This window comes from Eubalaena glacialis, chromosome 19, assembly GCF_028564815.1.
Source record: "Eubalaena glacialis isolate mEubGla1 chromosome 19, mEubGla1.1.hap2.+ XY, whole genome shotgun sequence".
Classification (NCBI taxonomy): Eukaryota; Metazoa; Chordata; class Mammalia; order Artiodactyla; family Balaenidae; genus Eubalaena; species Eubalaena glacialis.
The window spans coordinates 45225490-45243373 of record NC_083734.1 but is presented as its reverse complement, the minus strand read 5'-3'; the positions used below and the strand labels follow the sequence as shown (position 1 = coordinate 45243373).

The 17884-nt window shown below is 38.3% G+C and overlaps 1 protein-coding gene across 4 annotated transcripts in view; it reads right to left on the bottom strand.

The window, feature by feature from the left end:
• Positions 1-17884, bottom strand: part of FBXL20 (F-box and leucine rich repeat protein 20) — a 114909-nt gene that overhangs the window by 51060 nt on the left and 45965 nt on the right. For all 4 annotated transcript variants that reach the window (XR_009698191.1, XR_009698190.1, XM_061174857.1 and 1 more), the window contains exon 2: positions 17374-17435. Coding sequence is in view for 2 of the 4 variants with exons in the window: in XM_061174857.1 (XP_061030840.1) it covers positions 17374-17435 (62 nt within the window). In the remaining 2 variants the exon portion in view is untranslated. The remainder of the gene's footprint in view (positions 1-17373; positions 17436-17884) is intronic.

The following is a 17884-nucleotide window of genomic DNA, read 5'->3' as shown; positions in this document are numbered from 1 at the left end:
TCATTTTATTTTTGGCTGTGTTGGGTCTTCATTGCTGGGAGCAGGCTCTCTCTAGTTGCGGCGAGCTGGGGCTACTCTTCGTTGTGGTGCGTGGGCTTCTCATTGTGGTGGCTTCTCTTGTTGTGGAGCACGGGCTCTAGGAGCACAGGCTTCAGTAGTTGTGGCTCGTGGGCTCTAGAGCACAGGCTCAGTAGTTGTGGCGCACAGCCTTAGTTGCTCCACGGCACGTGGGATCTTCCTGGACCAGGGCTCGCACCCCTGTCCCCTGCGTTGGCAGGCGGATTCTTAACCACTGCACCACCAGGGAAGTCCTTAACTATTATTTTAACCAAGGTTATATTCAGCAGAAATTATGCAAACCTAATCTATCCATATCTGGTAATCCCATGTACAAGATGTAACCATATGAAATCTGTGACTGATTTAGCCACGGAATTTTAACTACCAAATCTAAGTAAACTCCCATTTGAGAAATTTCTCTTAGAAACTAGTGCTAGGAAGCACTCTGTTGTTATGGACTAATATGTATATTTCTTCTTTTCTGTTAAGAATGACATTTCATTTATGCTATCAAGAAGTTTAAAGCTAAATTTGAGACCCATCTATAGCAACTATGTAGCCTCTTACAAGGGTGCATCTGTTTACTTTCTGGCTTTGGTTTTCTACTTTTCTTTACATTTCTCATGATTCTGATTATTTATTTGTATTTATTATATTTGCTCCTGATCTAAGCCACCCCAGATGCTCTGGAGACGAATTAAATAAAGTAAATAAAAATCAAATAGGTTTCAGTTATAGCTGACATACTGATTTACATATATTAGATTAAGATACACATGAAATATTGCTAACTCATAAGACATCAATCACCTTGATATAAAATATTTAAGCCAAGAGAGAATATGTAAGAGTACAGTTGTCTGGACGTATGGCCAAACCTCAACATCTACCATGCACAGCTCTTTTCTAAAGAGTTCCACATCAACCACCAGGTGATGATGCCAAGCTGGTATCTGGCTGAACCTGGTTGGACACCTGACCCAAAGGTTGTCAATCTACAGGACAACCACTAGGCTATATATGAAGTTTTGGCCCCAAAGCTCTTTCAGTGTCTGAGAGGCCTTGTGTTTCCTTCTGGTTTCCTTATTTCCCACGGGTACTGGTAAATCCAAAAGAGCTAAATATAATACAGTGTCTCTTTCATGGCTTTAGTTACTATATATATGTTGATGACTTCTAAATCATGCTGATAAGCTTTAGACTTGTATATACATCTGCCTTTTGACAGCTCTACTTTGATATTTTCAATTATCAAAACTGAACTCATTTTCATTGTTTTCCTCCCATTAGCCCTGTTTCTCCTCCTACTTTATCTTAGTGTTAGTGTTCTCACTATCTACTTAGTAGAAAGCAAAAAACTTGGGCATCATCTTTCACTCCTTTCCAATAATATACCCCCACTGACAATGCATCAAATCAACCAGCAAATATGTCACCAAACCTAACTCTTAAAAATCTCTTGATTGAGTCTATTTTCTCTCTAGCCTATTACTATCATGAGGTTCAGGCCATCACTTCCTCCCAATAAAGGGCAGAATTTTTCATTTCAAATTTTATATAAATAAAAATTTATTATGTAATTGTATATTTTACCACAACTATATTTATTACACATTTACTATAAATTATATTACTTACTATAAATTAAAATAAGTTTATATACAAGTTATATACACACGAGGAAATTCACAAACCATAAAATTTACCATTGTAAAGCACACAATCCAGTGAGTTTTAGTATGTCCACAGTGGTGTGCAATCATCACCACCATCTAATTTCAGAACATTCTCATCACCCCTAAAAGAAACCTTGTACACATTAGCAGTCGCTCCCCATTGCCCCTTTACTGCAGCCCCTGACAACCCCTATCTCCATGGATTTATCTATTCTGGACATTTCATATAAATAGACTAATACAGTATGTGGCCTTTGTGTCTGGCTTCTTCCACTTACTGTGTTTTTAATCATACATTTATGTTGTAGCACACATCTGTACTTCATTCCTTTTTATGGCTGAATAATATTCCATTATATAGATATATCATACTTTGTTTATCCATTCTTCAGTTGATGGACATTTGGATTATTTCCACTTTTCGGTTACTATGAATAATGCTGCTATGAACTTTCACTTATAAGTTTTTGTGTGAATATATTTGAGTACAGGAGTAGAATGCTGAGTTATATGAGGAAGGACAGCATCCACAAAGAGGGTGACCTAGTGAGATATTGGACAAGCAGGGTGAAGGGGCAGCCTGGTGTGGGGTGTCACAGGTTGAGGGGGCTGAGGAGGAGGTCCGTGTAGGTGATTCACTTGATGAGTTGAAGCCCAAAAGAAGTGAGGGCATCCACACACTGGGGTGACCTACCATAATGTGTCAGTGCCTGGGCACATATGAAGAGGGCAACCACATGGAGCAGAAATCCACCATGGGTTTTGGAACCCAAGCAGAGTAGAAGGGTGTCCATGCAAGAGGAGGGGAGTGGTCTGGCATGAGTCATGTGAACCCAGTGGGGTGAAGATGAAATCCTTGTGAAAGGGAGCAGCGGCAGTCGGAGATTGGTTACAATCAGGAAGTCTGAGTAAATAACAAAATACATTAAGGATAACGACAGTCAGGTTTGTCAGAGAAGAGAATTCAAATCTGGAAAGGGAGGAAACTAGACTTATATGGTGTTGGATTAGAAAATACAAAATAAAATATTAAGGATCTACTCATGGGGTATCAGGTTTGCAATTTATTCTAATGGTTCAGGAAGAAAAGTTTTTTGTACCATAATGCAACTTTTCTGTAAATTTGAGATTGTCAAGGAAAATACTCTTCACCTTAATAATCCACGTCTAGGATTTTACCCTAATGAAATCATAAAGGATGGTTTCAAATACTCAAAAGAAGAAAGATCATTATAGCTGTGCTACGATAGCAGATAACTGGGGAAACACCTGGAGTCTAACAAGGAATGGATTTTGAAAATTATGGTAAGGTTAGGAACAAGACAAGAATGACTGATAGCATCACCTTCATTCAACATTTATTTTGGAGGTTGTGGCTAAAGCAATGATGAAAAAAAATTACGATAAATAATTGGAAGAGTTTTTTCTTTTTGGCAGGAGACACAAATATATAGAAAATCTAAGAAACAACTAAAAATTACTAGAACTAATATTAAAAGTGTGGCTAAAAGATGAAAAATTGATAGCTTTCCCTACAACTAGCAAGAACAGAAACAGAATGAAATTTATTAAGAAACTGTATCATTAAGGACATGAATCAAGACAAAAATAATTAGTAACACACAATGTTCTTGGATAGCAAAACAAACAAAAAAAGTTAATCTTGTTAATTCACAGTCACACAAGAAAAAAGGTTAAGTCATTAAGTGTCCACAGAGTTCTTAGTTATATCCAGCACTCTATTAGGCAGAGAGGAAATTCAATAATATAAGACAACCTATTTGCCTTCCAGAAGCTTATAGTCTTGTAGAAAGAAACATGTAGACACAGGGCAGCTTATGATTAACCAATATAATGTGTGACCTGAAAATATAAGTGCTGCTGAAAGTAAAAAAACAATGGGGTCAATATGGGTGGAGATAGTCAAAGAGAAAAGGGTTTTTTGTCATCACCCCTTTTTTCTCACTTTACAATCTTATTTCTATCTTTACTACTCAATTGCAGTTGTACCCTGAAGAACACTAATGGTTTTCTTGTGCTATCCAAAGGCCGTTATCAGTCTGCAATAAGCCTTATCCCTCCAAACATATTGACCATTCCCTTACTAAGAACCTCCTCTTCTGGCTTCTCAGATACCATCTTGTATCTGCCACTTACTGTACTTCTGTTTTCAAATGAAGGCATTTCCCAAGGTTTAGTTCGTATTCTTTTGCTTCACTGTTTACTAAAGTGCGGTTCATGGATCACTTGCACCAATGTATTGAGTGGGCCAAAAGGTCTGTTCGTTTTTTTCCATAATGTGGCTCTAGTAGCACTTAGTTGTCTTTAACTTCATTTGAAACAATTTTGTTAGATTGTATGTGATAGCTTCGTATCAGTGTGCGTTTAAAAAAAGACTTATCAAAATTGAATTTTTGTGTAGCCATTTTAATATTGAAGATGGAAGAAAAAAAGCAACATTTTTGGCATATTATGCTTTATTATTTCAAAAAACGTAAAAACGCAACTGAAACGCAAAGAAAGATTTGTGCAGCGAATGGAATTGTGTTGTGACTGATCGAACATGTCAAAAGTGCTTACGAAGTTTCGTGCTGGAGATTTCTCGCTGGACGGTACTCCATGGTTGGGCAGACCAGTTAAAGCTGACAGCGATCAAATCGAAACAATAACTGAGAATAATCAATGTTATACCACGCGGGAGATGGCCGACATACTCAAAATATCCAAATCAAGTGCTGAAAATCATTTGCACCAGCTTGGTTATGTGAATCGCTTTGATGTTTGGGTTCCACGTAAGTTAAGCGAAAAAACCCTTCTTGACCATATTTCCACATGCGATTCTCTACTGAAACATAATGAAAACGTTCCATTTTTAAAACAAATTGTGATGGGTGATGAAAAGTGGATACTGTACAACAATGTGGAGCAGGAGAGATCATGGGGCAAGCGAAATGAACCACCACCAACCACACCAAAGGCCGGTCTTCATCCAAAGAAGGTGATGTTGTGCATATGGTGGGATTGGAAGGGAGTCCTCTATCATGACCTCCTTCCAGAAAACCAAACGATAAATTCCAACAAGTACTGCTCCCAGTTAGACCAACTGAAAGCAGCACTCGACAAAAAGCATCCAGAATTAGTCAACAGAAAACGCATAATCTTCCATCAGGATAACGCAAGACCGCATGTTTCTTTGATGACCAGGCAAAAACTGTTACAGCTTGGCTGAGAAGTTCTGATTCATCCGGCGCATTCACCAGACATTGCACCTTCGGATTTCCGTTTATTTCCGTCTTTACAAAATTCTCTTAATGGAAAAAATTTCAATTCCATGGAAGACTGTAAAAGGCAACCGGAACAGTTCTTTGCTCAAAAAGATATAAAGTTTTGGGAAGATGGAATTATGAAGTTGCCTGAAAAACGGCAGAAGGTAGTGGAACAAAAGGGTGAATACGCTGTTCAAAAAAGTTCTTGGTAAAAATGAAAAATGTGTCTTTTATTTTTACTTAAAAAACGAAAGGCACTTTTTGGCCCACCCAATACCTAGAATGTTTGATAGAAATATAAATTCCTGGGTCCTAGCCCAAACCTACGGATTCAGAATTTCTGAGTGTGGAGCCCAGATATCTGCAGAATTTTTTTTAAAAACCACTCTCCAGGTGATTCTTACTAATATTATAAAGGTTACTAATTTATCACTCTCAAAAACATTTATAAAAGATGTGAATTTAGAGGTCAACAATTCAGATATTTTTAAAGCAAACTGCAGAACAAGTACACCTTCATGTTTTTAACCCCCTGATCACAGACTGAAATATACCAGGCTAGAGAGATGACAATAGTGCATGGCAGCAAAGTTTTATCATTAATTTACAAATTCACATCTCTAGGTGAAGATCAATCTTTTAGTTAATCCACAACCACTGACAAAAAAAATGGATGTCGGGCTTCCCTGGTGGCGCAGTGGTTGAGAGTCTGCCTGCCAATGCAGGGGACACGGGTTCGAGCCCTGGTCTGGGAAGATCCCACATGCCGCGAAGCAACTAAGCCCGTGAGCCACAATTGCTGAGCCTGCGCGTCTGGAGCCTGTGCTCCACAACAAGAGAGGCCGCGATGGTGAGAGGCCCGCGCACCGCGATGAAGAGTAGCCCCCACTTGCCGCAACTAGAGAAAGCCCTCGCACAGAAACGAAGACCCAACACAGCCATAAATAACTAAATAAATAAATAAAATAAAATTAAAAAAAAAAAAAAATGGATGTCAAAGATGGCATCTGCCTGAGTTTGAAATCTAATACTCAAGAGAAGTGAAGGTCAAGAATCGTTCTTCAGGGACTTCCCTGGTGGTGTGGGTAAGACTCCACACTCCCAATGCAGGGGGCCTGGGTTTGATCCCTGGTCAGGGAACTAGATCCCACATGCATGTTACAACTGAAGAGTCTGCATGCCGCAACTAAAGATCCCACATGCCGCAACTAAGACCCAGCGCAGCCAAAATAAAATAAATAAAAACTAAAAAAAAGAATTGTTCTTCCGTCAGAACTCTTGTTAAATGATTCAAAATGGAGGATGGGGATGGGGTAGAAAGGTGGGGGTGGAGGGCCATATCTCCTGTTGTACAGATCTGACTTCTGAAACCATGTCTGTTTTATATAGTCAGAAATAAACAAAATCGGTTCTATTTCTGGTCATGGCTGAGTAAATTTTCACTGTTCTAATCTTCTAGACACAACTTCAAACTCTGAACAAAATATAAAAACAACCATCTGGGGCTTCCCTGGTGGCGCAGTGGTTAAGAATCTGCCTGCCAATGCAGGAGACATGGGTTCGAGCCCTGGTCCAGGAAGATCCCACATGCCGCAGAGCAACTAAGCCTGTGCTCTAGAGCCCGTGAGCCACAGCTACTGAGCCCACATGCTACAACTACTGAAGCCCGTGAGCCTACAGCCCATGCTCCACAGCAAGAGAAGTCACCACAATGAGAAGCCCGCGCACCACAACGAAGAGTAGCCCCCGCTCGCCGCAACTAGCCGCACATAGCAATGAAGACCAAATGCAGCCATAAATAAATAAATAAATAAATAAATTTATTTTAAAAAAAGAAACAACCATCTGAAGGCAATGGAGAGTGAACAAATGCAGGTAGCTACTAAAGAGGAAAAGGGAACAACAAGCAACTTTCCAGTTGTTTTGTTTTGTTTTTTCATGGGTTTTATCCTGAGGGCAGGTTGTACTTGGGGCCCTTAGAACTTGGATAGAAATCTGTGAAGGAGAACCAGAGAACAGAGTTTGGAGCAACCACAGGCAATGGGAAGTGAGGAGAGAAGGGAGGGAGCCAGAGTGAGGTGAGGGGAGCACAAATCCTGTCCAAACCTCTGAGTGACCTCTGAATACTATGTGTGTGGGGCAGACTCCAAGCTGCTAAAGTTAGAAGAACTGAACTTACATTTCAGGGGCCAACCACCACAGGGGACACAAAGTTTGTAGGTTGGTAACTGCCAAGTTACCTATCTGCTAAAAACAAACAAATAAATCCATTGAATAAGGATAGAAAGGAAAACCCCAAACTGAATACAAACAGAGATGAATAAAATCAACTATATTTTAAATGAATAATGTAAAAAAAGAGAATGAATCAGTATAACTTTTGAACTCAGTATTTTCTGTATATCACCAGGCAAAAGACCAAAACAAACAAAAGTCACACCAAAAAACTATAAATAATGAATGAACTCTAATTAGATTCTTTTCACAATGTTATGGGTTAATTATTTCATGTGCATTCTAAGATTGAGTAAATAAGTAAACATATTGTGGATAGAGTCATATTTCTCCCTTAGAGAAGATAGTTATAAATATGGAAGGGATGAGAGCTAAAATGAGCCCTATGGTATTAGACTGGGATTGGGGGTGTTAGTATAAACTGGTTATGTAAGAGAATTGTCATTTTTAATCTATCTATCCACCTATATATAGATACAGACAGACATAAAATTGCATAAAGATATGTTTACATACCACCCACCCCCAAACATGTATTTCTTAGCTCTACCTGGTGAGAAGATCTACGACCAATGATGCTCCAGTAGCAATAAGCATAGCTAGGGTAGAGATCTTAGCTTCTAAATACCATTCTCCACTAAAAAACATCCCTGAGCTCCTTGCAAAAATGTCTGATTCCAGGACTGGGTCAGGAAAAGTACAAGAAGGTCCTAGAATATCTTGTGTCAAAAAACGAGGATATATTCAAACAACGATGGGGACATATTCCAAGAACACAGAATATAACTGTAGGGGCTCCCACTGGCTAAGTCTGAAACATTTTGAGCAGAAAACAAGGATAACCCAAATGGGATTACAACACACTGAATAAAGTAGGAATCCATGAGTCTATATTGATATTAAAAAATAAAGGAAAAAATGGGATAGTACAAATACTGAAGCCCGCGCACCTATAGCCCGTGCTCCACAACAAAGAGAAGCCACCGTAAAGACCCAACGCAGCCAAAAAACAAAAAAACAAAAAACAAAAACTAGTTTCACAATATCAAGCTGAGCCTGGTGGGAGTTCACGGTATTAGGATGTTTAATGATAGGAAGACAAAAAGGACTTGGAAAAAAAATAGTATCTTCGCATAGCCAGGTGGCTCTTAGTCTCAAAACACAAACAGCTCTGTGTGTCCACATATATACACGACCTAAACAAAGGCAGTGTGCCTAATCTTATTAATAGTCCATCACTACCATGCTATCAAGGTAGCACAGGAGTTGCTACTGGCTAAGAAAATCTGGAGCCAAACAAGAGCTGAAGTCTCTCCCTGACAGACCTAAAATAAAACATCCAATTTACTCCTCAGAATATTTTGTTGTTGTTGTTGTTCCTCCAGGCAATGAAGTGTTAGGCTTGGAAATATTAAAATAGCAAATCGTGGGACTTCCCTGGCGGTCCAGTGGTTAGGACTCCACGCTTCCACTGAAGGGGGCACAGGTTTGATCCCTGGTCGGGGAACTAAGATCCTGTATGCCGTGTGGCACATCGAAAAAAAGAAAAGCAAATGGCAATTATGAAGAAATATGCAAACCAGGGAGGAGATGAAGTTCTATAGACAGGCAGCATCCAGTTTACTAATGGACTGTATGTGCAAAGTTTGTAAATTCTCCAATATAAACAGTATCACAAATGACAGTTTGCTTGCCAGGCAAACCTTAGGAGAAAAAAATCCTGAACTACAATACTGTGTATTATGCAAAAGAGATTGAGCCTCAAATCTTGTAGTATAGCTGAATCAAAGACCCTTTGCCTCTGTCCACAAAGGGGAAACAATAATCTCATATATGAAATGTTCTTCTCCCTCACTCTCCTTCTCTGTCCAGTTAATCACTACTTACCCCTTTACGACTCAACTCATGTCTCATTTCCTTGAAAGCATCTTCTGAACTCTCCAAGGTTGGTTGTAAAATCCTACACGTGAGCTTGCTGTAATGGTCTAGGCAAACCTCCATTATAGCTCTATATTGATTATTTTCTTGTTGGTCTTTTCTACTACTCGCTGAGCTTCTTGAGGACAATGACTCCTGTTTATTTCTATATCTAACATAATGCCTGGTACACTGCATGTTTGCTCCTATAGTAAGGTTAAAAGAAATTCCAACTATGTAACATTTTGGAAAAAGCAAAACTATGGAGATCAAAAGGGAGAGAGATGAATAGGCAGAGCATGAAGGATTTTTAGGGCAGTAAAATTACTATGTATGATATTGTAATGATGGATATATTATTACACATTTGTACAAAACCGTGGAATCTACAACACCAAGAGTGAACCCTAAGGTAAACTATGGACTTTAGATAATTATGACGTGTTAACGTAGGTTCATCCTTGGCAAAAAAAAAAAAGTGCCATTCTGGTGGGTTATGTTGATAATGGGGGTGGGGGGTTTATGCATGTGTGAGGCTGGGGGTACGTGAGAAATCACAGTACCTTCCTCTCATTTTATTGTAAACCTAAAACCGCTCTACAAATACTAATTCTTTAAAAGAAAGGAAGTTGAAGGAATACAAAGTACAAGAATGAGGTCTGTAGTAATTTTTAAACTGTGCCATTCTGCTAATGCAAAATTCTCTCACCAAGAAAACATATCGAGGGCTTCCCTGGTGGCGCAGTGGTTAAGAATCTGCCTGCCAATGCAGGGGACACGGGTTCGAGCCCTGGTCTGGGAAGATCCCACATGCCGCGAAGCAACTAAGCCCGTGAGCCACAACTACTGAGCCTGCATGTCTAGAGCCCGTGCTCCACAACAAGAGAAGCCACGACAATGAGAAGCCCGCGCACCGCAATAAAGAGTAGCCCCCGCTCGCCGCAACTAGAGAAGCCTGCACACAGAAACGAAGACCCAACACGGCCAAAAGTAAATAAATAAATAAATAAATATATTTTTTTAAAAAAAGAAAACATATCGATTAATTGCAGTAGCAAACTCAAATGAAAATGCATCATGCATACATGGTATAGGAAAAAACCAGCCTAAATATACGTTTATAGTCATATATGTAACTATTGTGTTAAAAATCAGTAAAGAACAAAATGTACTGACTTATTTTTCTTGGTATTTAATTAAATTTATCACTTGAACCGCTTCCTCCCCAAAAGGTTTAAGGGAATATAATTTAATTATTTCTTGATATTGCATAGCTTTCATAAAGAACATCACTTGTCATCCTATACAGTGAAATCCTCATGGGTAACTAAGTGACTAAAACTTCTCATTAAATAAGCAACCCTGTACTGTAGTGGTTTTGAATATTACTATTTATTTTTAATTGAAATAACATTTATAACACTGTATAAGCTTCATGTGTACAACATTATATTTCTACTTCTGTATACCCTATAACAAGCTCACCACCAAAAATTTATTTTCCATCTATCCACCATACAGCTGACCCCCTTTACACCTTTCGCCCTCCCCACCACCCCTTCCCACCTGGGATCCACTGCTCTGTTCTCAATCCTACGTGTTTGTTGGTTTGTTTTTTTCTTTTTCTCTTTTCTCTTTTTTTTGTTGGCAGCACCACGGGGCACGCAGGATCTTAGATCCCCGACCAGGTGCCCCCTGCACTGGAAGCGTGGAGTCTTAACCACTGGACCACCAGGGAAGTCCCCTGCTTTTGTTTTTAAAATTAGTTTTTATATATTCTCCCTTACTATCAGATTGCTACTTCTTAAAACTCAGTGGACTCTCTATTAACATAAATCTTCTGATCCCATTTTTACATACTGCTATTCATAATCAAATTTGTAATAACTGTGTCTAAAGAAAAAAAAAAGGAGTACATAGGGCCTAAGAAATGGCTGGCATGCATCCTCTGAGTAAAATGCACATTTGTTCTTACAGCTTGCTTCCTGTTTCTTTGATTTGTTCTGGACAATTGAGAAGGCTAGAAAACTAAATGCTCAGTAAGAGCAATACTGGTTTTCTGTTCTTTCATTCAGGAACATCTGCCAATGCACCTTAAAGTTGAGAGATGATCACTTTTGGTAGTCTTAGCATCTAATCACATAATGTTATGGTCTATGAGTAAAAAATAGAATCAATAGTAATATACATAACATTTTTATTGCACTTCCTATGTGCCAGGCACTCTTCTAATAAGCACTTTACATTTATCAACTCTTTTGATCCTTAGGATAACTCTAAGAGGTAGGTACTAAAATCCTCAATTTACAGCTAGCAAATGACAGAATCCAGGTTTCAGATTCCAGAGTCCATGTTCTTCACCATTATGTGCCTTTAAAAGTAAGAAGGGCTTCCCTGGTGGCGCAGTGGTTGGGAACCTGCCTGCCAATGCAGGGGACACGGGTTCGAGCCCTGGTCTGGGAGGATCCCACATGCCGCGGAGCAACTGGGCCCGTGAGCCACAATTACTGAGCCTGCGCGTCTGGAGCCTGTGCTCCGCAACGAGAGAGGCCGCGACAGTGAGAGGCCCGTGCACCGCGATGAAGAGTGGCCCCCGCTTGCCACAACTAGAGAAAGCCCTCGCACAGAAACGAAGAGACAACACCGCCAATCAATCAATCAATCAATCAATCAATCAATCAATAAATAGAATACCATGGCCAAAAATTAGTAAAAATTAAAAAAAATTAAAAAAAAAAAAAAAAAAAAAAAGTAAGAAAACACACAAACCCCTATCTGCCCTGAATTCCTGGCAATTACACTGAATGAAAATCTATTAGATATCATCAATGTTGTAAGCTTCCTGGAAGAGAATATAAGATAGCATGTGTACAGAAAAGAGTTCACATAGCAGGCCTATCCTTATTAGAAAGGCCTGCTTGCAATGTTGACCCTTGGATGGCATTTGAGAATTTGGATTGGGGAGGGTTCCCACTATTCCCTGATAAGCTTCCCTGGTAGACAACATTTTACTTTTTTTATTATAACTTATTTCTGGAGGAATTAAGCACATCCTGTGTGACTCCACTGGGAAAGGACTCTTATAAGCCTACACCGGGTTTCCTCTCTATTTCACTCCATGCACCTTTTCCTTTTGCTAATTTTGCTTTGTATCTTTTCCCTGTAATAAATCATACCCATGAGTATGACTGTATGCTGAGCCTTGAGTCCTCCCAGTAAATCACCAAACCTAGGAGTAGTCTTGGGGACCCCCAACACAGCATGATTATCTCTTTTAGACAAAAAATCCCAGCCAATTCATTCTTTCCATCTAAGTTCAGAAAGTTCATCTACCAACTCACACGTACGTATTACATATTGCATGACAATTATGACCCAACACCCCAAGAGTTGAAAAATTAATGAAAAAAGTTTCAGATTCTTATAAGCAATGATAATCCTCATTCTGAAACTGCACTTTGTTTTATAGCTAAAAGGGCATGTGTGGGCTCAAGCAGTCTTACCACTCACATTATTATTACAGTTATCAATGTCATCCTCAGAAGGAATCTTTGAGAAACAAAGATTCACTTTGCATTTCACTTTAATGAATGTAATGTAATTTCACTTTACATTAGCTCTTGGAAAACACATAAGAGTCTCTGTCTCATAAACACTGACATTCATTTTTCAAGAGGTACTTCTAAATAAATGCATATGGTTCTGCTCTCAAAGGAAGTACTGTCAATCCTGCTAACTGAATTTCACATTATGCAAGCAGTGGATTCCAGCTTGCTAGAGCATTACTAATAAACTTTGTTTCAAAAAGGAAGGAGGAAAATTAGTAAGTTAAATTAAGTTACAGTTAAGAAAAAACAAGAACACTTCCTTAATTCATTGGTAACTTGGTTGTGGCTCTGGATTTGCAAGAAAATAGTACAGCCCTAGTAACACAACTTTTCTCCTTGTAGATTGATATATGGTGGATCAAATAATGTTAACATGTAACTTAAAATCTAATCAAACCAAATATTCTATGCTACTTATTAATCTGTGTTTTTAAAAATAGCTAATACACGGACTTCCCTGGTGGTGCAGTGAATAAGACTCCACGTTCCCAATGCAGGGGGCCCCGGGTTCGATCCCTGGTCAAGGAACTAGATCCCACATGCATGCCACAACTAAGGAGCCGGTGAGCCACAACTAAGGAGCTCTGGAGCCGCAACTAAGGAGCCCACCTGCCACAACTAAGGAGCCCACGTGCTGCAACTAAGGAGCCCATGAGCCACAACTAAGACCCGGTGCAACCAAATAAATAAATACATAGTTTTAAAAAGTCTTTATTGAATTTGTTACAATATTAAAAAAATAAAATAAAACAGATAATACACAGACATGGTATGAAATTCCAAACACACACACACACACAAATTTAGAATACATAAAAAGACTGAACAATAAGTCATGATAGTAACAATATAATTCATAAAACAAATATCCATGAGTTTATACTGTTATAAATAACTGAATAAATAAGTAAATGTAATTGAAGTGAAGGCTCTTCCTTACAGTAGAATTCTAATTATTATTAATTAGAATAATAGAAATAGAATTTATATGCAGGAAGAATTATAGAAATATAAAACTTTGGCAAACGTAACAGTGGTAACTGTTTCAGGTAACAGCAATGGATGCTAAAATTAGTAGACAAAAATGAGTAACAACACATAGTCTTGTAACAACACATATCTCCCCACAAGATAACACAGGTAACAACACATATCTCCCCACAAGATATTTATCAAGGTATTCAAAGTTCTTAAGGAAATATTACATTCAACAAATTTCAAAAAATTACAAATGCCCTTGATAGAAATTATTAATATTTATACTAATCAATTGTTATCTGTTTAGTGTAATTTCAAAGATACCACAAAAGCCTCTTTCCTATTTGGCTTAAATGGTTTAAACAAAAAGTTGACCCATTGCCTGAAAGAGAGCCTCAGCTAACCCGTAGCTTCATGTAATGGTAAGAAAAAGCCACTGAGATTTAGGAGTTGTTTGTGGTAACAAAAACTGGTTGATACAGAAATTCCTCTTTATCCAATCTTCCCCAAAATACCATCTGTTTTGGCAACTATAGACCTTACAGCTCATCAACAGGTACTAGAGTAAAGTCAAAACAGTAACTAAATCAAAACCATAATGACATATCACCTCACTCCAGTCAGAATGGCAATTATCAAAGAGACAAGAAATAACAAGTGTTGGTGAGAATGTGGAGAAAAGAGAACCCTCATACACTGTTGGTGGGAATGTAAATTGGTATAGCCATTACTGAAAACAGTATGAGGTTCTTTAAAAAAGTAAAGATAGAACTACCATATAATCCAGCAATTCTACTTGTGGGTATTTATCTGAAGGAAACAAAAACCCTAACTTGAGAAGATATCTGCATCCCCCATATTCGCTGCAGCATTATTTATAATAGTCAAGACATGGAAGCTACCTAAGTGTCCACTGGTGGATGAATGGATAAAAAAAATGTGAGATATGTGTGTGTATGTATATGTGTGTATATATATGTATACATACACACAATGGAATATTATTCAGCTCTAAAAAAGAAAGAAATCTTGCCATATGCCACAACATGAATGAACCTTGACGGCATTATGCTACATGAACTAAGTCAGAGAGAGAAAGACACATACTGTATGATCCCATTTATATGTGGGATCTAAAAAACAACAAAAAACAAAACAAAAAATGGAACTCATAGATAAAGAGAACATATTGGTGGTTTCCAGAGGTGGGGGGTGGGTGAAATAGGTAAAGGTGGCCAAAAGTTATACATAACTTCCAGTTATTTATAAATAAGTCCTCAGGATATACAGCTTTATAAAATATACAGCTTTGTGACTATAGTTAATACTGTAACATATATTTGGAAAGTTGCTAAGAGAGTAGATCTTAAAAGTTCCCATCACAAGAAAAAAAATTTTGTAACTATGTATGGTGATAGATATTTTTCTTTTCTTTTCGTAAATTTTTATTTATTTATTTATTTTTTTGGCTGCGTTGGGTCTTCATTGCTGTGCATGGGCTTTCTCTAGTTGCGGCGAGCAGGGGCTACTCTTCATCGCGGCGCACAGGCTTCTCGTTGCGGTGGCTTCTCTTATTGTGGAGCATGGGCTCTAGGTGCATGGGCTTCAGTAGTTGTGGCACGCAGGCTCAGTAGCTGTGGCTCGTGGGCTCTAGAGCGCAGGCTCAGTAGTTGTGGCGCACGGGCTTAGCTACCCCACTGCATGTGGGATCTTCCTGGACCAGGGCTTGAACCTGTGTCCCCCGCACTGGCAGGTGGATTCTTAATCATTGTGCCACCAGGGAAGTCCCTTTCTTTTTTTTTTAATTTTTTTTTTTTTTGATGTGGACCAATTTTAAAGTCATTATTGAATTTATTACAATATTGCTTCTGTTTTATGTTTTGGTTTTTTTGGCCACGAGGCATGTGGGATCTTAGCTCCCCGACCAGGGATCGAACCCACACCCCCTGCATTGGAAGGCGAAGTCTTAACCACTGGACCGCCAGGGAAGTCCCGTGGTGATGGATATTAACTAGATTTATTGTTGTGATCATTTTGCAATATATCTTTTTTTTTTTGGCTGCGCCACGTGGCATACAGGATCTTAGTTCCCCGACCAGGGATCGAACCCGTGCCCCCTGCACTAGAAGCATGGAGTCTTAACCACCGGACTGCCAGGGAAGCCCCCATTTTGCAATATATACAAATATTGAATCATTACGTTGTACACCTGAAACTAATAGATTATATGTCAATTTATATCTAAAAAAGGAAGGAAGGAGGGGAAGGGAGGGGAAAAGAGAAAGAAACAGTGACTAAAGCTAGAAAGGGCCGGGGCAGGCAACGCAGTGTAAATAATTACAGAAAATGTTATCTGTATTACCCTCATCTCTTGCCTGGATTTCTTTAAAAGTTTTCTTGTTGCTCTCCACTCCAATCCCCCAATCTGGTTGGAACATAGTACCCAGACTAATCCTTTAAAAATATAAACCAGATCATGTTATTCCCCTGCCATATCATGAGAGGTCTTGTAGGCCACAGTAAGGAATTTGAGTTTCATGGCAAAACAGAAAAATTCTAATAAAATATAAAAATATAACCACAACAGGATGCAGCCAGTTACCAAAGAGTCAAATAACTTCCATATATCTTTCTGAGTCTCAAGGTAAACTACTGTAGTACAAAATATGCTTAATATTGAAAATAAGTGTGTCTTAGTCTTAGTGTACTCAGTTTATGGTAACAGTGAAGAACATAACTTGTTTTAAAAATATTTTTCTTTAAGATGGCTAAAATTTCGCTGAAATTTGAGGGATACCCAAGATATTCAGGATACATTTTCCAATGGCTCTGGGTAGTCTAGGAGGTTCTTTCAACTATAGTCAACCAGCACATATGTATGTTTTGCTTTCACAGAAAACATCCATTCCAAGTTCAATTCAGTTCCTTTTTCTTAGCATCTTCAAAGTGTAAGTCCTACGTAAAGATTTATAGGATTTAGTCCCTGCTTCCATGGATCTTGCAATCTAGTGGAGGACTCAGCATGCAAATACTTAGGAATGCCAGGAATACTCTTTACCAGCACTAGGGCAGAGATTATTTTTCACCCTGAAGCAGGGACTGGGCTGGTTATGGGCTAGACTGCAGTAGCAGCTATGAGCAAGAAAAAAATGTCCCGAGCACAGTAACTTGTTAACTTCTAACATTTGCAAAGAGAATGTGCCTTTCTCAGTCATGATATTCTACAAAAGTGAACAAAGAATGGTATGATTATGTGCCCAAATAATGGGCACTGAAAATAACTTCCCTGGATGCCTGTTTCTTCCCAGGTGATTCCTAAGTCAGAGGTATATAAATTGGGAGCTGTGTGTTTTATGTTACAAGTGATCCCAAATGTAGTTTCTACACATTAAAAATAAGGATGGTAAACTCATAAGTCTAACAGAGGAAAGTGTCAAATAACTTGTCTTTTTAATTTTTAAAAGGCTATAACCCCTAGAATAAGATTGTTTAACAAAAGAATCAATAAATTTTAAAATCTACATAATTCAGATCCTATACATATATGAAAATTAGCAACAAGTCTAAAATTTTTTTAAACAGGCAAATGTGATACACACACACACACAAAAACCAGCATAAAGTTAGACTTACCGTAATAGGAGTTCTTTGGGAAGTTTTTTATTAATTACAGCTTCATCGCTATTTGAGAACATCTGCAAAAACAAAATCATTGTGTCAAGTGTCACTTAACATTTTATTATGTTCAACTCAACAGTTTAGAGGTAATCCTCTTAGGAGAGAGGTGAATAAGTACAGTGGGTGTTATAAGCCAAAGTCATATTTTCAGAAACTCTTTAGGCTAAAAAATGTCTAAGACATTTAATTAGTTCCCTGTCTTTAGAAAAAAAATGAACTAATAGCAGTCAGAAGGATGACATTATGTGCCAGGTGCTATTTTAAGTGTATTTTATGTATTAGTGTACTGAATCTTCATACTACCCTTAATCTTCATTGTACATGTAAGGAAACTGAGTTACAAAAGATTTACTTGCATATCAGTACAGAGTGACCATTTAAAAATGCCATTAAGGTAAGGTTATTCTCCAAATCTAACTCACATTTATTTGTTCACAGAGATGTTCAGAAACCTAGGATAGGAAAT